The sequence below is a fragment of the Pholcus phalangioides genome, unplaced genomic scaffold (genome assembly GCF_987345545.1).
Source record: "Pholcus phalangioides strain wild (caught in Gottingen) unplaced genomic scaffold, Ppha-v1.0 ptg000039l_1, whole genome shotgun sequence".
In the NCBI taxonomy this organism is placed as follows: Eukaryota; Metazoa; Arthropoda; class Arachnida; order Araneae; family Pholcidae; genus Pholcus; species Pholcus phalangioides.
The window spans coordinates 9,097,703-9,124,716 of NW_028301625.1; the positions used below are offsets into that span (position 1 = coordinate 9,097,703).

The following is a 27,014-nucleotide window of genomic DNA, read 5'->3' on the forward strand; positions in this document are numbered from 1 at the left end:
GGTTCTTATAACCAGTGATTCTTATAAGTGGTTGGTTCTTATAACCAGTGATTCTTATAAGTGGTTGGTTCTTATAACCAGTGATTCTTATAAGTGGTTGGTTCTTATAACCAGTGATTCTTATAAGTGGTTGGTTCTTATAACCAGTGATTCTTATAAGTGGTTGGTTCTTATAACCAGTGATTCTTATAAGTGGTTGGTTCTTATAACCAGTGATTCTTACAAGCGGTGGCTACTGTACATCCCGTGTTTAGCGGGACTTTTCGTATTTTGTAAATTTTTCTGCCGCAAAGTTAAAATGATAAAAATTTCTGTTTAATCTCATGTTTTCAAAAAAAAACCCTGGTATAAACTTTTTGTTTATCGTAGATATAAGTATTTTGCATAATATTTGTAAATACCGATTTCACAGAGCCAGAGGAACTCAATTTCAAAAACGTGATTTACGGTGAACCAAAAAAACTTTTTAAATGCGTTTAAGCCGAATGGAGTTATTATAATTCTTTTTGTAAGTCAAAATACTCACACACGCATATATATATATATGGACTTGATGCTCCATGGCATCGATGAAACCCATATTGTAAAACTGAACAACTTGGTGCGTGTGTGTGTGTAAAATACTAAAAAACGCAAAAAAATTGGAGTGTTCTTTTGTGTTCTTTTTTTCATTTAACTGTAGAATATTCAACATATATATTTGAGGTTTTGTTTCAAAACGCATTCTACTTCATCGTGAACTGCTATAGTTGCTTTGAATTATTTAGCTAGCTCTTTATTTCCCACTAATTGCAATTTATGAAATGCTTAAATTTGTATCAAGTGTCCTACAATTATAAATGCACTCACGCATCGCTGTTGCCAGAGATATAATCAAGATGCATCATGGCAAACACAGTTTCAAGTCGTTCACATTCATTGACTTGAAATCATTCAACAGACAAAGAAACCTACGTTATATTAAATTAATTATCAATATTCAGATGGTACGACTCCAAGAAAGTTCGTTTCAAATAATTAAAGAAAACGTATACGTCATTTGTAGCTGAAAATTAAATTTTGTAGAAATGCTCATCTACGATTCCGATTATATTCTTCCATCCAAAATCAAGAGAGTACAAGGTATTACTACGATGCAAACCGTTACGCTTACATATTCATGAATTAAATTAACCCGATATATGAAAGCATTTAGGTTAAAAATAAAGCAAAATATGCAATTAGCTTTGCCATAATGAATTAATGAAATGGACGAATCCTCTTCATAAGAAAAATAAAAATAATTTAATCGTAGAGGTGTTCGAGCATCTAACATCTGCTGCAAATTGAAATGCATTTGTTAGTATCACAGACGGTACCGTTATTATATAAAAAGCCATGTAAACATTTTTTCTATCTAATGCCCACTATTTTAAGTAATCTACTTTAATAAATATTGTATAAAAAAATTAAAAAATCTTTTCTAGTAAAAAATTGAAAAAATAAAATCACATTACCTACTCCTATGGAGCGTGAAAAGTTAAAGATCATTGAATAAAAATTCATATAATATTATCTTAATATGCATAAATATATATAGATCAATTAGGTATGCATTTATTATCCGGATGTTCTTTAGTATTAAAACAGCATCTAACTTTAATCAAAATAACATATCCGCAGGAATATCTCTTTAAATTTTGAGTTTGATATATTATGCCAAATGTGTGTGTGTGTGTGTGTAATGCTAAAATATGTAATTGAAAGATTTCGAAAGATGTAAACATTACCGAGAAAACATGTTATTTAAAACATGGAAATTTTCAAAAGTGATATATACAGAGTAAGAGGAATCCCTCAAATGTATATTTGAGGAAATAATATTTTCAATGTTGTTGTCTGACCTTAAATCGGATAATTTCTGTTTAACAAATAACACCAAGTTATAAATTTTTCAAACGTGGAGTAGGGAGATTTAGTGGAAAGAGTGAATGCATAACAGGTAAATGTTTGCTTTGTAAATGTGTGCAAACTTTGCATATTTACTCAAGGATTTCTTAGTTTTTATAGTACGTGTATATGAGAAAGACGCAATTTCAAGACAGTGTCCTTGAATAATATGATACGGAGCCCAGCATTTGGACCACTTGAAACGCTATCGAAAATCATAAAGCTTACATGCATGCCAGAAACAGAGTCAATGTGAGGATTTTCAACAGATCGAAGCACTGAGGCTGAAGAATACTGTATAGGACGTTCGAGTGATATGGAATACTACTTTTATTTTTCGATTATTCCAGTCTAAATCATGGTAGAGAAACCGGAAACTTGCATTTTTATAAAATCTAGATTCTTGTCTTTGCATTGGCAGGTGTACCGTATTTAAAAATAAATATTATGTCTAAAAAAAGGCATTTGAAAAAAATCATTTTCATCGGGTAATATGGAATAGACGGGCCTCAAAATGAAGAAAACTAATTCGAATCGGCCAAAAACAAGATTAAATGAGTTTATGACAATGAAAAATGAAAATTTCATCGTTTGTTTTTGTAGTTGATATATGCGGTGTTATCATATTCTATTTCCAAGAGTCACAAATGAAATCTTCCTATTCTGACTCAAAACAGTCAAGGTGGGCCGGACCCACAGCGAACAGGGCACACATTATTTCTAGATTTTTTTTCTCTTCTGTCTTTCGAATTTTTCAATCTTGAAGAGATACTCTAACCAACTCAGATAATATTTATAGTATTCCATATTATACCCGACATACCATCTGTGAAAAAGTAGCGTTCCATCTAGACGGAGGAAGTCGCTAGCTAAAAATAAGCACAGTACAATAAAATACAACACTTGTGAAGTGTATTGTGCTTAGTTTCAAATTATTTAGTGGCAGCAAGTGGAAAAACAAATATTCAGCTATAGCAGCTGTGATGATAGTGACAACCGAGCTACACTGGCTCTGTAAGTGTCGAAGTTCGTTTTACCCCTGTTCCATCTGACGGCATACCTGAAGGTGGAGAAAACCTATATAGTGTTTCATATCACTCGAGAATTCCATTATCATCGCACTTTATAGACAGGGTGTCCTGTAAGACGTAGAGGAATGGTTTAAATTAAAAAAAAAAATGCTGAAAATGTGTTCCGAAATCACTCTGTACCAGTTTTGAGAGTTAAAATACAGTGTGTCACTAAATAGAAGAAATCTGATTTTTTATACGGTCTCCTGTCCTTTTGCTCTTCCACTTGGAAAATTGTTGACCTGTCTCTCCTGAGGAAAAAAACCCAAGTTTCAAGTATGATATTCTCTGAGATATTTGAATTCAAAAATCGGAGAAAAATTGGGAAACAACAGCATAAACTAACGGATAATTCTTCTTCCCCTGAGTTAAGCAGTTCTTTAAAAACTTTTCTATCTCTGCGAATATCGCTGTTAAAAACATGGATTTTTTTTCTCCGGCTGAGAACAGGGCAACAACGTTTTAATTAGAAGTTACAGAACAGGGGGACCGTATAAAAATTTACATTTATTTATTTTGCGTAACACACTGTATTTTCACTCTCAAAACTGGCGCACGCATCCAGAAGAAATTTTGGGCATTTTTTAAATTGAAACCATTAGTCACTTACTCACTGGTCACTCATTCAGTCACTAACTTACTCACTGGTCACTCATTCAGTCATTGACTTACTCACTGGTCACTCATTCAGTCACTAACTTACTCATTGGTCATTCATTCAGTCACTCACTCATACGGTCACTAATTCATTCATATGGTCACTGACACAGTCACTCTCTCATACGGTCACTAATTCATTCATATGGTCACTGACACAGTCAGTCGCTCATACGGTCAGGGCAGGTGAAATGTCAGGTGCCAAATTTCCGAGGACGAAACATACCAGGGGTGAAATTTCCGGGGGCAAAATATACCGGGGACGAAACATCGCGAGCGAAATGTCGGAGGCAAAATTCCAGGATATCCCATAATTATAGTAACTAAAAATAACCATATTTTTACTAAGACAAAAATAAATTCACTAAGCACTAACGGGTTTAAATATGATTAATTAGTAAAATACCATATTAAAAAATTATAAAAAAAATTATAAATTCACTCGAAAATAAAAAAATTCAAGGCAAATTGATTCATTCAAATTACGAGCACATTCTCATCAATTAATTCATGCAAATTTCTTACCGGTGTTAAACGTGTTAGAGATTATGAACATGACACACAGCAAACACATGTTCCATCGGAAATACAAGGCTATTAGCTCCCACATTGTTTTATATTCTTTTTGCATTTTCATCCATCAAACTTTAAATCTAAACGAATAGAACGAAACACCATTAATTTCACAATTATGAAAAAAAATATACAGGGTGGGCAAAAAGTCCGTAGAGACTTTAAAAATGAATAAAATCCGGAAAAATAAGCGAAATAAAAAACAGTTTGCATGGTTAGCATCACTAAAAAAGGTCACGGGAATTTTAAAAGACAGAAAAAAACCTAAAAACACAGCCGCCAGGTGGCGCTGACGTACACAAGTCAGAGGAAAGATACGCAAATAACTAACAGAATGCAGCCACCACATGACCACCACCACCACAGGGGATAACTGCACTCTGCCGTTGCAAGATTTGTGACTCGCCTGCAATGTGTTATCCCCTGTCGCGGTGGTCATGTGGAACACATACTGCTGTAGTAAACGATTTGGAGGCATTCTGTTCGTTATTTGCGTATCTTTTCTTTGACTTGTTATACGTCAGCGCCACCTATCGGCTGTTTGTTTTATTTTTCTTTTTCTTTCGTACAAAAATTCCCGCGACCTAGCGATGCTAACCCTACAAACCGTTTTTTATGGCGGTTATTTTTCCGGTTTTCATGAATTTTTAAATTTTCTAAGCGGACTTTTTGCCCACCCTGTATATATATATACACACACACACACACACACACACAAACACAGGGTGCATAGCAAACAGGGGGTATGGAACTTTAATGGCGAACCGTTAATTCTTGAGGCATAGTTTCAATTACACTGCTGGCCACCGTAAATGCAACACCCTGAAGGAAGCATGCAAATAATATGAAATTTACAACATGCATTAGCGGAGGTGAGATATGCAAATGATTAGAATTTCAGCGCAGACGCACATCACGCGCGCCTGTGGCGCCACTTCAAAGCGCTATTTAAGGCTTGGAGATTTCGACGATTTGAAGTACGGCAATTGTGTTTTTCTTATGGTTTTTTCAAAAAAACGATCAATTATTCCTCGTAGAAAACAGCGATCATCTTTTGATCAAGTATCCGAGTTCGACAGAGGAAGGATAGTGGCCTACCGAGATTGTGGATTATCTTTCAGGGAAATCGGTAGTCGTGTTGGACGAAACCAAACAACTGTAATGCGGATATGTGATCGTTGGATGCAGGAGGGTTAGACGTGTTCGATCGCATCCACCTCAGTGCACCACTTCACGTGATGACAGGCGTATTGTGCGTATGGCAGTGACGGATTGCTCAGCCACATCACGAACCATAGCACAGCACATTCAGTCTGTACCGCGTCATCCAGTGTCTGCGCGTACCATTCGACGCCGTTTACAGCAGAGTGGTCTGTCCGCAAGACGTCCATTGCTTCGTCTACCCTTGACGCAGAACCACAGACGCCTCCGCCGCCAATGGTGCGATGAAAGAAGGATGTGGACGGCACAATGGAATGAAATTGTCTTTACTGACGAGTCACGCTTCTGTCTGCAGCACCACGATGGTCGGATTCGAGTCTGGAGACACCGTGGAGAGAGGATGCTGAACAGCTGCGTTATGCACCGCCACACTGGTCCTGCACCGGGTATTATGGTATGGGGCGGTATTGGATATCACTCTCGCACTCCTCTAGTACGCATTGCCGGTACTTTAAAAAGCCAGCGCTACATCTCCGAGGTGTTGGAGCCAGTTGTCCTTCCTTATCTTCAGGGCTTGCCCACAGCCATATTTCAACAGGATAATGCGCGACCACACGTGGCACGCATTGTCCAAAGGTTCTTCGTCAATCGCCAGATTGAATTGCTTCCCTGGCCAGCTCGCTCTCCGGATCTTTCGCCGATAGAAAACATGTGGTCCATGGTTGCTCAACGATTGGCCCAGATTACATCCCCAGCTGCCACACCAGATCAACTTTGGCAACGCGTGGAAGCTGCTTGGTCTGCTGTACCCCAAGAACACATCCAAAGTCTCTTTGAATCAATGCCGAGGCGTGTGGCAGCGGTGATCTCCAACAATGGCGGCTACTCTGGCTACTGATTTTGGCAGGAACCACACTTCACAGAAGTCTATAAATTTAATCATTTGATGCTTGGTCAACATGTTATCTACAAAATAAATATTGTTGCGATATCTCTTGTCTTTCTTGGTGTTGCAATTTGGGTGGCCAGCAGTGTAGATAATTTTTCCTAATAACGTGTAGTACTCAGATATGCCATACATGTTTTAAGGGGTTTATATAGTTATTAAAATAAAAAAAAACTTTTTATACAGTCCCCGTGTGCCCTAAAACCACCCAATTAGAAAGTTGTTGCCCCATTTCTCCTGATGCCAAAATAAATTCCCTGTTTCTAAGTGCGATATTCACTGATATATTCGAATACGAAAAGCGGAGGAAAGTTGAAGGAAAAGCAGTTCTGAATGCGGAAAAACCATTTTACCCTCACTTAATGCTGTCCCCCCCCCAAATTTCCTCCGTTTTTCAAATTCGATTATCTCAGTGAATATTGCAAAAACAACCATCAGGAGATACAGGGCAGCAACTTTCTAATTGAATTTTGGGGCACACGGGAGCTATATAGAAAGTTTATTTTTTTTATTTTAATAACTATACACAAAACCCCTTGAAACATGAATGGCATATCTGAGCACTTCACGTTATTCGCAAACCTTTTCTAATTGGAAGTATGTCTCTAAGATCATTGGTTCGAAAGGAAAATGCCATACCCCACCCCCCCCCCCCCGTTTGCTGTGCATGTTTCTAAGCGAAATATTAAACGAGATATTGAAATTCAAAATTTCTGAAAATGAGGGAAAGAAGAGTATAAATAACGGACAAAATTCTTCTATGCGATGGTTTTTAACAGCAGGCTGATGGGACGATGACTTTAGGAAAGAAAGAAAATTCAACTGCCCTTCTCAAGGGGAATCTAACCCACGTCATCTCACTTGCCGGGTGAGTGCACTAGACCAGTGGTTCTCAACCTTTTTTAGCTTATGACCCACTTTGAACCACATTTTCTTCTCGTGGCCGCCCTCGTCTTACCTAGGGCCCCCTACCCTCATGAAGGAACGAAACACTTTATACTTACTGTGTGAATTTAGTTTAGTCCAAACTAAATTTATAATGAACAAAAATTTTATAGATAAGATCAATTTAAGTGAGGGGAAGGGAAGATTGCCACTTTTCTTAAGGGACAAATTATATGGGAATGATAGGTATGTGCGAAATGCTGGACGATCCAACGAACCTACACAATAAATCGCCTCTACCGACACATCATTATGGGTCTGCACCTTATAAAGTGGCTGAAGTTCAGTGGACTTCCTTCTTTTGGGGGTTCTATGCATGGCCGTCTCACTATAATGATTCCCCGGGCAAAATTATATTCTGGGGCGCCCCTTTACGTAATCGAAACCGCTTACATATTTACACTCAAAAATTATTGTACCATATGTGACCATGAAGGGCCTCCATGAGCATCCCAAGCCATGCCCACATAGGTTTAGACGGCTCCTGCTTCATGGACAGCTCTGCTGGATTCTGAAAGTTTAGTCACACTTTTCCCCCAACATATTTCACTTGAAAATTTGTATATAATTTATAATTGTTATAATTTCTTCATATCTCTCTGCGGGCCCCCTTCACCACTTGTCATGACTCCCCCTTTCATCTGATTTTCACTCGTGGCCCCCTTAGAATATCCCAGGACCGCAAGGGGGCCATATGACCCCAGGTTGAGAAACACTGCACTAGACTACAAAGGCAACGAATCTCAATCTTTCCTTAGAAGCTTCGTCTACGCTTCATACACTGTTCCTTCCCTCATTTTCAATGATTTTAAATTCAAATATTTCTGCGAATATTACATTTAAAAGCATGGAAGTTTTTACGTTGGGCTCAAGAAGATTATACGGCAACAGCTTTCTAAGTGGAAGTTAGAGGACGGGAGGGGGCGTATAAAAGATTTAATGCTTTATCTCGGTACGTTTACGGCGCTTAGTCAAATAAGTAACACATAGAAGAGATGGGCACGTTAAACACTTTTCCTAACTGAAAGTATGATTCCACAGCCAACGGTTTACGGGTTATTTTAGGTGAAGCGGACTTTTTATACCCTGTATACAATATACAGGGCGATTCCATAATTCCCGTTGCCTAATTTTACTGGTGAACTGTTGATCCTTGAGGCATGCTTTCAATTAGAAGGAGTATACATATACAAATACAAATTCAACGCCACAACAGGCAAAATGCCCAACGAGGTGGCTGATAAAAAGGTGCCCATAAAAATATGGATGTCATATATTTCAAAAATACGACAACCCAATTAAAATAGCAATTAACACAAATTATAAACAATATATACACGTGATAAAATATACAATGCCCATAAGGAATACTTATGGTTGTCTTATTCTAAGAATGGATAGCTTCTCGATTTACCCCAACATGTATATCGTATTTCTTTTTAAATGTGTCAATTGTGTTACAATTTACTACCTCCGGGGGTAAGCTATTCCATTTATTAATTTAGGGGAATTTTCCCCTATTACAGAAAAATTCCCTGCGACACCATAACCTTGCATTGTCCATCACCAATCGATACTGGTGTCCCCTTGTAAACGCAGTCGATTGGCGGTGTACTAAAAGTTCATGGTCCATCCTATCCATCCCATTGAAAATTTCGAACACTTCGATCATATCTCCTCGACACCTGCGTTCATCCAATGTAAACATATTCAAAAAAGAAATCTCTCTTCATAACTCAAGCCCTGTGTGCCAATAAGGACAAGCGTAGCTCTTCTCTGCACCCCTTCAACCAAGTCTGTCCCTCTGTAGGTATGGTCTCCAAAATCTTACAGCATACTCCAGTCCAGGACGAACTAAGCCTCGAAAAACCGGAAGAATGACTTTAGGAGAACGCGAAGAGACCTTTTTGAAAATGAGACATAGCATTCTATTCGCTTTTTTGACCACCGCTGAACAATGTTCAGGAAACCTAAGTCGCTCGTCAATGAGAATTCCAAAATCGGTGACCCTAGTTGCATCCGGGATAGTGACACCATTCAACTCGTAAGAGAACCGTGGGTTGTTCGAACCAAAATGAGCGACCCTGCACTTATCAACGCTAAACGTCATGCTCCATTCATTTGCCCATGCTGCAATCCTGTTTAAGTTGGTCTGGAGCAACTCCCTATCGCTTTCATTCCGGATTACCCCCATTAGCTTCACATCATCTGCGAATTTGCTAGTAATCCCCTCGATACCCTGATCGAGTTTATCGATAAAAAGTGAAAAAAGTATGGGGCCAAGGACACTTCCTTGAGGAACTCCACTTGTGATGTCTGTCCAACCAGAGAATTCCTCGTTCACCATAACCCGTTGCGACCTATCTCTTAACCACGATTCTATCCAATTCAGCAAGTTTCCCCTAATTCCAATCTCGTGTAAACGCTTCAAGAGTTTAGCATGTTGGACCCGATCGAGTATCCAAATAACGTTTAGAATTCAAATGCCTCATTCATATTGCAAGGGGTTGTGTAGTTATTAAAATATAAAAATCAATTTTTTATATGGACGCGATGACTCGTAAACCCGATTATAAAATTTTTGCCCTGGCTCTGCTGAAGAGGAAAAAAAATACACGTTTCAAGTGCAATATTTGCTAAGATATTTACATTGAAAAATCGGAGAAAAGTTGGCACAGAACAGCATAAACTAACGAACAATGCTTATGTCCCTGGTTTATGCTGTTTTTTCACAAATTTTCTCCGAATTTGAATTCAAACATCTCAGCGAATATTGCACTTAGAAAAGTAATTTTTTTTTTGTTGGCGTCAGGAGAGACAGGACAAGAACATTGTAATTGGGGTTTTTGAGGACAGGGTGCCTGTATCAAAAGTTAATTTATATATTTCAATAAAGGGGAGGTATATTTTAATAAATATGTAACACCTTGCAACATGAATGACGTATCTGAGTTCTATACGTTATTTGGATACTTTTTCCAATTGGAAATACGCCCCTAAGATCTACTGTTTACCAGTAAAATGCGGCAAGGGGAATTATGGAATCACCCTGTATATAAAGAATGTTCTATAAAAATCCACGAATAAGCTGACGTTTGTTTACAAATGAAAATTCAAAACGGAAATCACTTACAGTAAAGAGACATTTATGAGAACTGCGATGGCGTTTTGATATACTTATCCCTTATGTAGGGAATTATGATTGATTGCAGACATTTTCCACCGAGTTTTCTCTCAGTATTGACTCTTTCTCAAATTTCTGCCGCTTACGTACAGTCAATAGGTTGTTGACCAACGTGCTCATAAGAGAACAATCAATGGATGATAGCTAAGAGTATCGATTAAAGCCATTAATCGTCGACTCCGCTGACAACGAAACTCAATTCGTCGCCATTCTGACAGATGAGAATTTAAATTTTCCATAGGGCTCTGTCTCTCTTTCTCCATCTGAGCCCTCCATAGGAATGCAAACAGAACCATTAAGATATCAAAAGCCTAAGTCTTGTGGATCTAGATGAGGAAAAGAGGTAGAGAGAACTGTTAGAGAGAGAGAGATACCTTTCTGCACTAGCCGGAAATTCAGTTTCAGTTTAAACAGAGTCTAATATCTTGGATGGTTCCGATTTTCGCTTTCATTAACTGAAAGCATATTCGATGGAATAATACCTCTCTCTCTCCCTCTCTGTCTTCTAGACATTTCTCTCTTGGACCTCTTTCTATCATCTCACCCTCTCGCTCTCTCTCTCTCTCTTTCTCTCTGGAGTCGTTTACTGAAGAAAGTGAGGCGACATCTCTTACTTGAAGCACGCCATGCAAAGTGTTTTGCATAGGACTCAGCAGAAATCCATCATTTCCCTAGAGGAGTCTTCCTTTAGTAAAATGAGCAAGAAGATGCGTGCAAAGATGCTTCAAATTGGACTGAATATTAGAACGTTTAACCTCTTCTCACTGATCTACTACAAGTGTGATAACAATACACTCGTCTAATATAAACTTTGGCAAGTCAGAAATGGCTAACACTCACAGAAGCAAATCATTCAAAAGTGAAATTAGAACGATGAATTATTTAAAATGATTTATTTTTGAGTAATTTCGGGTGACTTTGCAAATTAGGAAGTGTATAAAAACTTTGTGAGAACGAAAAGTCACATTTGGAAACCAATCAACATTTGTTTTAGTTGAATGATCAATGCAATTAGTTAATTAAACACACTTGATTATAAATAATTTTCAAAGAATAATTATTTGTCAAATGTAGGCTGACCATAATTTTTCGAGAAAAATGTCTAAAATATTGCCTATTGCCGCCTAAACTGATTCTAACATTTCGAATTATGACTGAAAAACTGCTAAATGTGGGAAATGAAGCACTACTCTAAATTGTAGTGGATCAAAATACAATTCATTTTAAAAACGTTGAACAGGATTTAGAGAGATGATTATTTATATTTTTGGTAGTAATTATATGATTTTTATAAGTTGGGAAGAGAATTGCAGTTCTCTTGATTCCAGTAAAAAATTAAAATTTTGTAGACTTTGGTGGAAAAGCCTACAATGACTAAAATTACGGAAAACACGGGAATTTCCGGAGAAATACGGATCATATGGTCATCCTGGTCAGAGTGTATACTGCATTACACAAAAGGGTGATGCAGTAAACGGTTTTGCAAAGGCGAAATATTTAACTGAATTTTATTCATTAATTTTACGAAATCGGGGAACAAACACAATAGAAGAAACCACAAAGAGCATTAGAATTTCTGCTCCAAGTCCAGACAGGTCAGCATAAAATCCACGAAAAAGTCATGAAATAAATGGTTGAAAAATAAGAGAATTTTCAACAGCAAGGTCCCTAATTTGTTCACACATATACCGTGATGTTCTCACCAAAACGGGAGGAAAAAAGCCTAGCTAAGCAGTGTAGAAAATAACAGAACTTCTTCTGGCGGAACTCGCATTTTGGCGGTAGAAGTGAGTAAATTCCAGAACATTGTGTGAAAACCGTTATTTGTTTTGTACCATTTATTTTGATACTTCTCGGATTTTTTTTGCAGACCTATATGAATTCGAAGTGAAAATTCCAATGCTCTTGGTAGTTTTCTCCAGTGGTTGTTCTGATTCTGCAGTAAAATTTAGGTGTTGAAATTGCATTTATTCGAAATTTTGTAATCGTTGCCGCGTAACTACTGCGAAAAAAAAGTGGCGGAATGCCAGATGTGTGTCTCGATCGTAGGCTGAAAACAATGGATTTCTCTAATTTCGCATCAAAACCTTCATCTCCACCTCCCGCTCGGCACTTCAAACCAGTGCAGAAACTTTCTGACCACTTAAAAAACCCCGTGTTTTCCTGTTCGCTTTTGTCAAAACGCATTGCGCTACTATTTATACCAGGGATGGTCAACTTCTCACTATCGGAGGGCCAACGTGATGGTCAGATGCAGCATCAGGTGCAACACTCCGGTGTATAAGCTGCATCAGTAAAATGACTCAGAAAACGCAGATTTGTCATTTAGTCGTTAAAATGTTGCCCTGAGTTCCACTTTATAAACTGATACATATTCGATACATCATCGTTTATCTTTTTAACATTTAGTGGATGCAATGCATCAAAAATTATAGTTTCTTCTGCAAATTTTTCATCTAGTTAAATACAATAAATATTACAGAAAAAACATTTTTTCCCTTACCCCTGATTTAGTAACGCAACCGGTGGACCGCACGGGTCGAATAGAAGCTCAAGGAATTGATTAACGTACCGGTAGATTTTGAGAGGAGAATCATTATTGGGATAGAAAGCTTGGAAAAAGACAGAGGCGTGGATAGGATTGACCATTCGGAGTGAGTAAACACGATACCAAGATAAGATTGACTAGTTTTGCATGGATCAGGCGGTAGATCAGGAATCCTGTAGATGTGAAGAATGCTCACATGCCTTATTACCTGTTGCTCCTGTATCTTCATAAAATTACAGGGAACCAGATTTGCGATACACGTACTCTTATTACGTGAGTTACCTTCTTTAAACAGAATATCAGTATTTTGGTTTGATAAAGTGTTAGACTGCTTCAACAAAGGATATCACCAACCTGGCCTGTCGAAATTTAGAGATAAAAGGCTTCTCTGTTTTCGAATCAAATATTTATAGTGTCAGGAAGTGAAACTCATTCTGTCAACGGCACCATGTCAAATGTCAACTATCCAATTTGTCGAATTTTTGCTCTTTGGAATTATTAAGGTCTGCTTAGCCTAGTCGATTGAAGTTTCAAGTTGCTATTATGAGTTGAAATCTACTTCGAAAAAGTTTCATTACTTTAAGCAGCACACCAAAAATGAATTAGCTGCAAATACAGAGGCCGCCACAGCATTCATCTTCTTTAACAAGGGAAAAAAAACCCTTCACACTAAATTACGCACTAGAAATAATGAGTGTAAGTAATTTGCTAATCAGAAAGCCTGCTGTTGGAACTAAAATAGCTCAAATAATAATCACAAATTTGATTCATAGTATTTTCACTTAGTCTGGGGTCGAGCATACGAACTTCGCTGGCCAACTGTTGGCTACCTCTGATCTATAATATTCGAATTATTGACTTATCTGTTACTTTGATCAGCCGTTATTCCACAGTTATCAAAATATATCAATATATATTTTTAACTCCATACATTTTGTCAGATGTATATCTTGAGTTATGCGGCCTGCCACAGTCACAAAACATTATTGATATATTCTATGTCAAAAGCACAGCTTTAGTCAAAGATTTTTCGCTATTTTGTGGAATAGAAATAACTAAAAACTACACGAATAAGAGAAAAGAGAAGAAAAGGAAAGATTCTCATCAACTCACAATAAGCATAAAAGATTCTTAATCCAGATTAAAGCTGCTCTCAGGTTTTCCGCACTTAATCCCATTTCGGATGTGGTGGCATCAGGGGAAAGATTGCATTCAGGATCAGCTGTTCCTTACATCCTGTTTCCCGTTGCAGAGTTGGCTTGGTTCTGATTTGCGATTCCAGATCAAAATCTTTTTATTTTTATTTTTTCGGTACAAAAAAGAATTCGAGGGCAAAAAAGAAGAAACAAAAAAACCTTGGCGTTATAGTGCTTTGTGACAGAGCAAAAGCGCCCAGGCAAGCGCAAATTGGCCTTCCCGTTGTCTGCATTGATTACCGCTTAAAATGGTTCTTTTTGCCCCGTTTTTGCTACTTTTTATGCTATTCTTTTTTATTTCTCTTTATCATTTAAGTTTTTTTTTCTCTCTCTCTCTTTCATCTGTCTTACTTTCTTATGTGTGTGTAGTTTTTTTTTTTTTTTTATCTAAGTTCCTTTTATCTTTGAGCTCCCATGTCAGCAGTTATTTCAAGAAAAGAGTAGTGATTGGTGTTGATGTGATCCTAATGCAATTTGCAAGCTTGCGGTTCGTCATTCACTTTTCTTACCAACAGTTTCGGTCGGTTTTTTTTTCATGGGATTATGGATATATTTTTTTTGTAGATTACGTTTTTTCCATTCTGTTTTCAGGCGTTTTCTGGAAATGGTAAAGAAAAAAAAAATACACACGTGGTATTACGTAAAGTGTCCCGAGGGAGAAAGATCGAAACAGTTTGCTTTGCTCCCAAGGTAACTTCCAGTTTGTATTTTCAACGTGTTGTTGTTGGAGACATATCACGAGTTCATTCAAAACATTTTTATATTTCTTAAATTTTTATGCTGTAACAGAGATTTGACAAAAATAAATTTGTTGCTGTTGAAAATGTCTCTGAGGGTGTCTGAAAATTTTATTCGAGTATTTTATTTGGTATTTTTACAAGTTCAACATGAATAGTGATACAGCAAATACAAAATTTTAATTAACTTTAAAAATTTCATTTCTGTTTAACAGTTATTTTAACATAGTAAAAAAAGCATTGAATATCATGAATTATATATATTATTTAATCACTGATTCATCTCATATTTGGCACACATATCTAACTATATATGCTACGCTATGTCAATGCAATGTTTCACATCTTTCTAATAAGAGTACTTATTTTTTGTGAGTTTTAAAGCGGTAAGAAAAAAATTTAATGTTAACACCTTACGTGCATAATAAAACAGTACGCATATAAAACCAATGTAAGTGAATAAAAACTGATTCAAAATATGAAAAAAAAATTAGTTCATTAAATGAAGCAAAATATTTGAAATCCATTCACTTGATGTATCCAATACTTCATGTATAAAAAATTATTACAATTTTTCAATTTTAAATTTGATTCTAATTGAGATTGAGTCAATGAAATTTTAATCTTTCTCTTCATTTCATGAATTGAACAGTGTTTATTCTATCAAGTTTTATTCAATTACATTATTTTAAATTAGGAAGTTTATAAAAACTTTGTTAAAGCCAAGTATGTTTTTTTTTCTTTTTTGACACAAAATAATGTGTTACAGACTCTGCCACGGAACTGGGCTGAAAGAGATCTCGGCAACGGGATAAGTCCAGTGGCAAAGTTCTGGCGTTCATTCATTCATTCATATTAAAGCCAAGTCACATTTGAAAAGTATAATCAACATTATTATTTGTTAAATGACTTATGCAATTAGTTAATTGATTATTAGTTCATAATTATTAAATAACTTTCAAGGGCGCGGTAGCACAGGTCGATTAGATACTCGCCTAAAGTACCAAAGAATGTTTAGAGGTGTCGGGAGTTCGATACCAACAAAAATGGCGACGTGACCACAAAATAAAAATCACTACCGCAAAGAGCCCCACACCGAGGGGTTAGCGCACCAACTTTTCGGTGACTATAAAAAAAGGTTAAAGTTCGTAAGCGGAATAAAATGTAGGTCCCGGTCTAATTAGCCATCGTGTGCGGAAAATGACCGTGGTGCGACAAAAATGATCAAATAGCTTTCAAAGAATAATTATTTGTCAAAGGTTGGCTGGCCGTATTCCCTCGAGAAAAATACGGGAATTTAGGAATCCAAATATGACACATCACAAATTGTCAAACGATGCCAAATGTAGGCTAAACTGCCAATTATCATTAAATTATCAATACCATACTATTAAAAGAACCTGCCAAGTGACACGAAATGAAGCACTACTTCAAGTAGCAGTGTATCAAAATGCAATGCTTGAGTAAAACGTTGAACATGAATTAAACAGTAAAGTGAGATGAATCTTTACGGTCATAATTATCATAATATGATTTGTATGTTTAGAAAATAGTTTTAATCATTGATTTCTGTGAAAAATTAAAAATTTGTAGGCTTCGGTGGCAGTACTATAAAAAGTCAGACATTTCTATCAAGTAAGTTTTCAATCATCCGTACATGCATCAAAGACTCTGGATGGCAAATATGTTTTTCAAAAATTAATTTCAAATCTCTCTGTATGTTTGAAAATTTATTTCCTTTTATTTTTGTGGGAAAAGTTCGTTTTATCTTTGAGCTCCCTTGTCAGCAGTTATTTCAAGAAAAGAGTGTTGATGGGGGTGTGATCCTAATGCAATTTGCAAGCTTGCGGTTCGTCATCCACTTTTCTTACCGACAGTTTCGGTCGGTTTTTTTTTTCATTGGGATTATGGATATTTTTTTTTTATAGATTCCCTTTTTACGTGTTTTCTGGAAAAGGTAAAGAAAAAAGAATACACGTGGCATTATGTAAACTGTCCCGAGGGAGTAAGATTGAAACAGTTTGTTTTGCTCAGAAAAGGTAACTTCCAGTTTTTGTATTTTCAACGTGTTGTTGGAGACACGAGTTCATTCAAAACAATTTATATTTTTTAAGTTTTTATGCTCTAAAAGATATTCGACAGAAATAAATTTGTGGCTGTTGAAAATGTCTCTGTGGATGTCTGAGAATTTTATTCGAGCATTATTAGGCATTTTTTGCAAGTTGAACATAAATAGTGATACAACAAATCCAAAATTTTAGGTAACTTTCAAAATGTCATTTTTGTTTAAGAGGTATTTTAACATGTTCAAAAAGTACTGAATATAATGAAATATGTTATTTAACCACTGATTTATATCTCAAATTTAGTACGCATATCTAACTATACGTGGCATGTTAGTTTCGGGCTGCAGGAGATCTGTGGGACACATGGGATTGGGGGGGGGGGGGTATACTCACACTTCCGGCACAACTCAATCGGTAGTAAATTGTCCATGGCGGTAGACCCCGGAGTTGTGTTCGGTTTGAATGAAAGTAATTCTCCAGTAGAAATATCATTGAATATATTATTTTACCACTGATTTATTTCCAATTCGGCACACATATTTTCTGTTGCATATGCTTTATATGCTAATGCTCTCTCTTTATCAACACAATGATCTACATATTTCTAACAATTATATTTTTGCCAAAAAAAGAAATATTTGAAAAAAAAGGTATTGTTAACACCTTGTGAGAGGTGATGATCTGATCTGAGGGCTTTTCAACATGGTCAAAAACCTTAAAAACCATGCTCCAGTCAAAATTTCATTAAAAATATTATTTAAACTTTGATTTATTTCAAATTTGATACACATAATTTCAATTGCATTCACTGCGCTATGCCAACATAATGTTCTACGTACCTTTAGTAATTTTGTTTTTACAATTTTCCGAACATTAAGAAAAAATGCATTGTTAACAACTTGCGCGCATGATAAAATAGCATAACATCAACGCAATCGAATAAAAAAAGTGTTCAGTTTATCAAATGAATGAAAAGATTGAAATTTCATCATTGACTTAATCTCATTCGGAGTTAAGTTTAAAATTTGAAAAATAATAATTTTATTTGTATATTAATTATTCATGAACGGATTTCAAATATTTTGCCTTATTTGATGAACTAAACAGTTTTCTTCATTTTGAATCAGTTTTTATTCAATTACTTTGATGTCACGGTATTTTATCATACGCGCAAGGTGTTAACAATGAGTTTTACACTTAAAGTTTTAAAATCAGAAACAAAATAATTACATTGAAGATATGTAAAATATTGTATTGGCATAGCATACTATACACAATCGAAAATATGTATACAAAAAATGATCGTAATGCAACAAGAATGATAGAGGTATTATCAGAAAAAAATAACACAATTTTTTACACCTTACAATACCTTTATACCCCATGGGTTGACCGAGTACATGATTTTATAATCACTTGTGAAACAAAAGTGATAATTTCGTACCGAACCCCACAAAGACAAAGAACTAAAAAAGCCCATTTTACGTGGAAATAGCTGTGATACCATAGAAACGACTAAATTGTTGAGTCATGACTTCTGTATAATTTACACCGACTCCATACAAAAAATTACAAAAACATACATTGTTGACATTCTCTTAATGAGAAGTGGTTAATTGATAAGCCTATATTCTTGTGTTGGTTGTTACACTAAGCAACAGATCCACTGCAGATTAATTGTTTACCAGCAAATAATTAGTGTCCCTCACGCATAAAATAAGATTAAGTATTCTTCAGCATGGATGAAAAATACGTACGCGTTTTTTGTTCTTTTACTCAACGTCACTGCAATATCCACACTATAACTTTTTTACTTTATAATATATATTTCATTTACCTTCCGAAAGTGTATTTAGTTGTGCGAATGCCCGCCGCAAGGAACAACAAAGAAAAATAACATTACTTCTGTGAGAGTTAATAAAACACACATATATAATTAACATGGAAGAGAGAACAGGAATGGATGCTGTGTAATTCATATTAACTTCTGGCATAAGAAACAAAAATTCCCGTTGTTATAACGGCTACAAAAAAAAACAATAACAACATGGCGTTAACTAATGGGATGCGGCTAGAGTATCACAAAAAATTCTAAATGTAAAAAGAAAAAAATTTGCAGAAAAAATAATAATAACAATACAATTAAATGAGGAATACACACACTTTTATTTCTGTTAAAAAAGACCATAATACATATGAAAGAAATTTTTATTTAAAATTAAAATCAAAAAGTCTAAAAGTTTATTTCCTTGTTTCAAGAGCAATATTCATCATTATTATTATTTTTTAAATTGTCATCATTATTTAAAAAGACTAAAAACCATGATATAAATGAGAAGAAAAAAAAAAAAAAAAGAAAAATTAACAGTTATTATTATTTATCTTTTTTTAGATAAATTTTTTTCCCTCTTTGAAATAAGGATCTGAAGCAAAAGGGAAATTAAATATCAGAATCGATAATAGCTTGAAATGATAGGGTCAGCGTTTTCTTTTTCTGATTCCCATGGCAAAGTCGTTAACAGCAATGGAGATGGATACATCAGGGAGAAAATTTGTCTGGATCTCGCATCTGGAGATGGGAAAAATCGGCCGATTACAAGCAGTTCTGCAGATATTAATATCGAAATTTTTTTATGTTTTTTTAAAAAAAAAAAAATGTTACTTTAAAGACAATAGTATGTTTTATTATTCTTGCGTGTATATCAGGTTTGAAACAAGTAGCGTTACGAGGATCTCATCTCTTAAAAGAAAAGAAGTCTGATGATGATGCATGATGTTCAAAACTGATGCTTTTTCCCTACTAACGACGTTCGAGATATAAAATGAAACGTAATTTTAGTTTTGGAAGAGCAAAGTGATTTAGTAGTGAAATAAGAATTTTTTTTATACATAGTCGTATTTTTCCTAAATGAGGATTCACGTAACATGAAAATAATTCTGTCCATTTTTTTTTGCTTTCGATATTTTCTAGTGATGACTGACTGTATGAGCGATTATTTAGTAATGTCCGCATGGGAAATATTTCTATAGACGACATTGCTATGTTTGATTTTAGCTTAAAATAGAATATGTATTTATCATGTAGTTTGTGTTGGATATGATAAAACTATTGTGTTCATTGAGTGTGTTGTGAAAAAGTATATCATTGACGTTTTACTTTCTTTTGAGTACTATATATAGGATTTATAAGCGCGAAGGAGTATTTATTGTTCGTTTTACAGATGAATATTCGTTTTATGGACATGAAGGCTACTAGGAGTATAGCTCAACACATACAAACATTATTAACCGGCTATTTTATATGAGAATTAACCCACGTCACCGAATAATTTATTCAGATTATTTGGATAACTCTGAAAAAATGTGGAAATTCACTGTATATTTTGATGGCTGAAATGGAGGGTGTAATTCAGAAATCTTCATGCTTGATGAAATTTAATATTTATGTAATACGTAATGAAAAAATTGCAAAAGCATTTCGTCTGTATAAGTGCCTTCACTGCATAGAACATATTTTTGAGGAAAAGCCGCTAATAAAGAATGAAAGTAGGCGATATCTCTGCGATATCCAAAAATAATATTTATGTAGAAAATAAACATTTGCACCCCTCTCCCCAGACACTGAAATGAATTAAAAAAATAAAATAAAATAAATTCCAAATAAATTCAAGATTCTTAAAGCAATTCATTTATTTTCTCATTTTTAGTGTGTTCATTTTCATTACGCTCAACTGGCAATGTCGATTTATAGAAGCCGTCATATATAGTTTTGGTAAATGACTATTCACGTAACATGAAAATAATTCTGCCCATTTCTATTTAGTTTTCTATATTTTCTAGTATGAAACGGCTATTATATGAGCGATTGTTTGGTAATGTCAGCACTGGAAATATTCCTATAGATGACATTGTTATGTTTGATTTTAGCTTAGAGTAGGACATGTATTTTTTGCAGGTTGGTGTTGGATATAAAACTATCGTGTTCATTGAGTGTGCCGTGAAAAAGTACATCATTGACGTTTTCGCTTTTTTGAGTACTTACATGGAAGATTTATAAGTGTGAAGGGGGGGGAGGAGTATTAACTGTTCATTTTAGAGCTGAATATTCGTTTTAGGAACGGGGGGGGGAGGGGGGCTATTGGGAATATAGCTTAACAAGTCACTGACCGGATATTTTATGTGAAAACTCACTCGCGTTACCGAATAACTTATTTAGATTACTTGAATAATGCTCTGAAAAAATGTGGAAATTCACTAGACCTCTAACTTTGACGAAATTTATTATTTATATAGGGCAAACGCGCCTAATATCGCTCTCTTGGTTTTCGAGGGATGTAGGTGCAGAAACTTGGTTGTGATTGTCTGAACTTGCTTCATCATGAACTAGTTCAACTCTGAGTCGTCGCTGATAGAATGTGGACGTGCTTTGTTGAGTTGTTCATCTTTACATTTTTTAGACTCATGAAATATTTTTCAATGTAAACTTCTCTCTCAGCTAAAAATATGAAGGTAACCGGCAAAAGTTTTGAAATGTAATCAAGACATTGCTATTGTTCCCGGGTCTTATTTAATTCAAATTTCGATGAATTTTTTATGTGTTTAAGCCCGCCTGGGTGGTCTTTTTTTTTCGTGGAAATATGCTTAATATCGCATCTATTGATTAGTCCACATACAGTACGCTGTGATATTAGGGTTTCTTTCGTTATTCTTTTACTTTCTTTTCTCTTATTTTTAGGAATAAAGCATATCAGAGTCAATTCATGTTTGCAGCTTTTCATTTTGTGTGAATTTGAATCTTTGAAATCTTAGATCCAAGCGTTTTTCAAATGTTCAAATAAGAATGAAAGATGCTGATTATAATGAAAATTCTGTAAAGTATAAAAAGCACTTTTTCAGCTAATTGGTTTCAACATTTCTTAAGTTCTTGGTAGCTATTGCCTATCACAAATGTCAAATTTGAGACAAAACTTTTGTATTCCCAATGTATGCGACAGTAGAAACTGTTAGAAAGATGGGAATTTCAATGGAGCTATATTTGTTTCTCCAAAAAACGATGTTTTTATACTTGAATATCATTTTTTGACGAACAACACATAACTACATTTGTGCAAGAACATATTCCATCAATAATTTTCCCCTTTTTGTGTAATCCAGAAACTTGAGAATGAAAATTCAAAATAGGAGTGATATTAGGCACGCGTTTCTCTTAATACTTATTGCAAAGGTGATATTAAAGAGATTATTTTAGAAGAAAATAAATAGTTTGAAACGCCCCCGTCACCCCTCTTCAGGAAAATGCGTAAGGAACTGCATTTTTTTCTCATATCTATACGACTCCAATAATCCAATAAAATAATCATTTATGCTATTGTCACATGTATTTTCTTACATGGCATAGCGATTGCTATACTATATTATTTTATACTGTTCAATAAATATCTGCTTCTTTTTTTTTCCTTTTGTAGTCTTATTAAAGAATAAGTGTCATTCAACTTTTCTACGAGGTTTCCGGTATTTATCTAAACTCGATTGTACATTAACGGAGACTCTCACTATCAGTTTAAGTGAGTACTTCACATTACTCTTCCTAACCTCATAAAGTTGTCTTAGCAAGAGTCATCCGCGACAGCCAGTCCATCGAATTCGCGAGGATGGGCTCCTTGAAATATTGAATTATTGATTTCAGCTGCCTATAAACATAAGATGGTACATGATTTCGTTGCTCTTTAATCTGACATTAAACTAACTTAATTGGAACATAAACTATTTTAATGTCAGACAAATACAAAGAGGTATTGACATGCTTCTCCGTATTCTCTGCAGAGACGCTCTTGTTTTTCGAGATTGTAGACACAACGTGATATTGACAATTCCAAGAAGAAAATAAGTGAAATCCATATAAGGAAGCGTTAAGATAAGAAGCCTCATTCAATTCATTTGTGGGGGATATTAGTTAGACGGAGTAACTATTTCGAGACATGGTATTGTAAGACAGTTTCGCGACAGTATTGTGTATGTGTCTTTCTCAATCACTAGATGCGTTCAGTTGGAAGCCGCACGTCACGCTATATGTTTGTTGTGTCTAATCTACGAATAATATAATAATCAAGGATTGTGTTCGGTAGTGATACGCTTTTCAATCGAGTTGTTACATCCTAAATACTTATGATGCAACTTTAAAACATATAGTAAAATTCGATTTGGTTATTTCTATAGAATATCAATGTGATTCGATCAGGATAATTTTTATTGGAGGATAAAAACAAAATGCTGAAGGAGTTCAAATCAGTTTAAATTTTAGAAAATATTTTTTTATTTATTAATTTCAACTCGTATCCTATGGCCGAAGAAATGAAATTCGAGCGATGAAAGAAATGCACATGGCAGCATCTTCTCTTCAAAATCAAATTCCCGATAAATCTCATTAAAATACTCTAAACTTGAAGACAGTTGAAATATATATATATTAACAAAAGCACGTAATTCTTTTATTTTGTATCAGAAACTCAATAAATGGATGATGCGAATAAGAAAATAATTTCTGAAGAAGATGAATTAGTATCAGATAGCGTTTGAAAAATAATTCGAAAAAAAAGAATCTTTCCGTCAATGGTAGAAAACATAGAAGAGAATTGCACGAGAAGCACGAAAGTTAAGTGGTATGATACTCATGTACATTATCTGGCTTCTAAAATGTAAAACAAAAGCATAAATTCAAGATAATAAAACTTATAATCAGTTTTCAGAACGACATTGTGCGATTGAGATTTAATTCTTTATTATTATACGAATCAGATAACGTGAATAATGATGCTGGGCCTTTATTTCAAACAAATAATATATTCACCTAAATGCGTTTTTATATTGTGTACACTGTTATATTAATAAAAATGAGGGCTAGTCGAAGAAATGAGAATAATCTCATAAATTACGTAGTGGAATCCCGTTTATACGACAATTAAGAATCACGCTAAAACGTCACATAAATGCGGAAATAGTAGAGCTGAAACCAGTTTAAACATGACCCCGATAATAGACCTCTGAGGAAAATATTATAAAAATTAATTGCATAGAAATTTGGTTGTATAAAAATCGCATTTGAGAGGAGGATATACATAAAAATGAATTTTTTTAAAATACCATGCTGAAAAACTATATTTGATTTAGTATTACGGTTGATTGAATCTCTAAGTAATCTTATCCTATTCCTTTCAGTATATAAAAAACAAACTGAAATTATAAACCTTTTTAGAGACGTCTTATAGCTGTTTATCTAAGGAGATAATAAAAGGAATTGAGTCCAATTCTTTTCTATTCTCTCACAGGCATTGACGAGATATCTCGCATTCTTTAAAGTTTTTTACTTTAGCAATGGCTCAGATATTTTGGGAAGCTGATTTATCAATGGAACATTTACCTATCTCTCGTTGTACCTGCTAAATAAGGTAATAAAAGATACGGGAATCGAAAAGAAAATTAGTGACTTCTGCTACACCGGGGAAGAATTAAAAGTTGTCTAAAAAAGTAACTGATGCTGTACATGTTTCCCTTTGGTAGACCTGTACCCTCCTAAATGCTTTCAAAGCACTTTTCTATCCTCCAGGAAAAACGCTGAGGACATTGGAAAAAGATTCTAAAAAAAACATGATCCCAGTTGAAAAAAATTGTATTCAGTGTTTTTGGGGTTTGCCGCGTTTGAATTCTCAGAAACATGTCAATAAACAAATCACTTGAGTGTCCACTCTAAAATGGTCACAACCGACTCAATGTTTATTTCCGCATCTATCAACAATCATTCAAAACTTTATGGCTTTCGTGGTGATAATTCGCTTAATAATCTACAAAAATTACGTGAATTTGAGAGATTGAGAGAAATGGTACTTTACAACACTGAGCTTTTAGAAAACGTTAATGCACACTCTGCTTGACAAAACGTGAAATATGTACTGTTCTCTTCATACAATCCTGACATTATTCCGTATGACGTTTGCAGTCAACTGAATGTAATTGAAGCTGTAGAGCCAATAATTTTCCTCATAAACGGTGAGTTTGACGAAAATGCGTTACTGCCAATTTGCCAATACTGGTAAAAACACTGGGCAGAACACAAAGATCAATGAAGACAATTACAAAAAAATGTACAACTGGACTGTAACTAATGTAGATTTTAACTTATTTGTACCCACTGTTTCTCAGTTTAGTACAGCAAGGATTTGGCTTTGTATAATACTTTGGCCTTGCAACTAGATGTTGAATATTTTAGCAAGAGTAGATCACAACCCTACTCAGAGATTGGCATCGAAAAATTTTTCTAAAAGCCATTCCTGATTTATAAATGAACTTTTGAAGTTAATGTATTTTATTATCTCGTGGTTACTTTTGTGTTAAAATTTATATTATTGGCATTATATTGTTATTTTCCGTGCTAATGATTATTTTGTAATTGATTATTTAGATTACTGTTTGAAGTAAATAACTAACACAATTTTGATGTCCTCAATTGAGGGCACTTGTCGTCCAATGACATACTTCCTGTTGATGTACTTAAAAAATCTCTTGAAATATTCTTAATTGGTACAATTTCAACAAAATATCCCAATATCGAAATGGAATTCAAGGCGCATCAAGGGGTTAAAATGCAGAGCACGGTCCACCTTCATTTATTGCTGATTGTATTCTATGGTAACCCTACCACACAGGTTCTTTTCGAATTGATGTCATTTCATCACAATCATCAATGTTGACAAAAAAAAACTAAAATTTAATTTAAATACGTATCAATAAAATAATTTCCTGGTGATGAATTCTCAATGAATGATTAATTATTAATTAATTATGAAAATAAAATTTATTTTATACTATGTAATAAAAAATAAATATTATGTGCGACAAAACAAACGAATAAAATATAATGATTTCTGAAATGACAGGAAACAAACCGTACACTCTTTGCTAGGTATTGTATCGGGATTGAAATGAAAAGCGTCTATCGGCACTATAATTTTTGAGTTGATAATGATTAATTTCTATTGATCGTTAATCATAATGATTAATGAGTCCTTAAAAAGTTGTGAATGGCATAAAAATGGTGAATGTTATTGGCGATGCTAAGGTGGACAGTGTTCCGCATTTTAACCCAACAAGGTGAGAGCATAAATGGGTTAAGCAGTTTTCACTGCTTAATTTAATTTACTACTAATTTATTTTTTTTGACTATCCAGGCTTATTTCAGCAACAATTAAAGATGGTAGAAACATTCTTTTACGTATGGCCATGCATAGAAAAAATGCTTTCGTGTTTTCGAAAGTACAAAGGGGAAAAAAAACATAAATAGCTTAAAATAACTAAAACAATAGAAAAATTCTAAATATATAAAATAACGAACGGAAAAAAACACTTATGCATTGTAGGCGAAAACGCGATTTTCAAATCAATAGAATGTAAGGGTTTGGACTCACAACATGAAAATTTCTAAATTAATTCGAACTCACTTTCATTAACTTCACGAATAAAGCTTATGATAATGAGCATGAGTTGTTCTGAAAGTCGAGTTTACTTCATTTCTATTTAAAAAAAAGGAAAGAAGGAAAAAATAAAAAAATAATTTGTATGCTTTACTTAGAGGTTGCAGGGAGTTCATTGGTGTTAATTAGGGCAAGTTAAATTGACTACTACTTTAACCCGTTAAATTTAATTTGAGAGATTTGAAACGAGCTCATTTCTTTCATTAATTCAATTGGTAAATGTAGGCGAATAAGCATAATTTCTTTTTTTTTTGGTGGAAATCTACACAAAATATATATTAAAAAAAATAGTTTTCTCTTTACTCTATTTGTACTCCATGTTTAAGTAAATTCATATTGTTTCTATTAGGTTCCTTATAAAATAATGTGTGTGGGCTTTGTGATAGACTACTAGATCAAACTCAAGGACTGAATATTGAATACATTTTTAATTAAATACTAATTTATTTTATATGGTACTCTGTAAATAAGAAATTAA

General features: G+C 34.6%; 1 protein-coding gene across 5 annotated transcripts in view; it reads right to left on the bottom strand.

Annotated features, from left to right (window-relative positions):
- Nucleotides 1–27,014, bottom strand: part of LOC149065551 (synaptogenesis protein syg-2-like) — a 199,321-nt gene that overhangs the window by 114,681 nt on the left and 57,626 nt on the right. For all 5 annotated transcript variants that reach the window (XM_089253852.1, XM_089253851.1, XM_089253849.1 and 2 more), the window contains exon 3: nucleotides 4,182–4,309. In XM_089253852.1, the coding sequence (XP_089109978.1) occupies nucleotides 4,182–4,293 (112 nt within the window). In that variant the 5' untranslated portion in view covers nucleotides 4,294–4,309. The remainder of the gene's footprint in view (nucleotides 1–4,181; nucleotides 4,310–27,014) is intronic.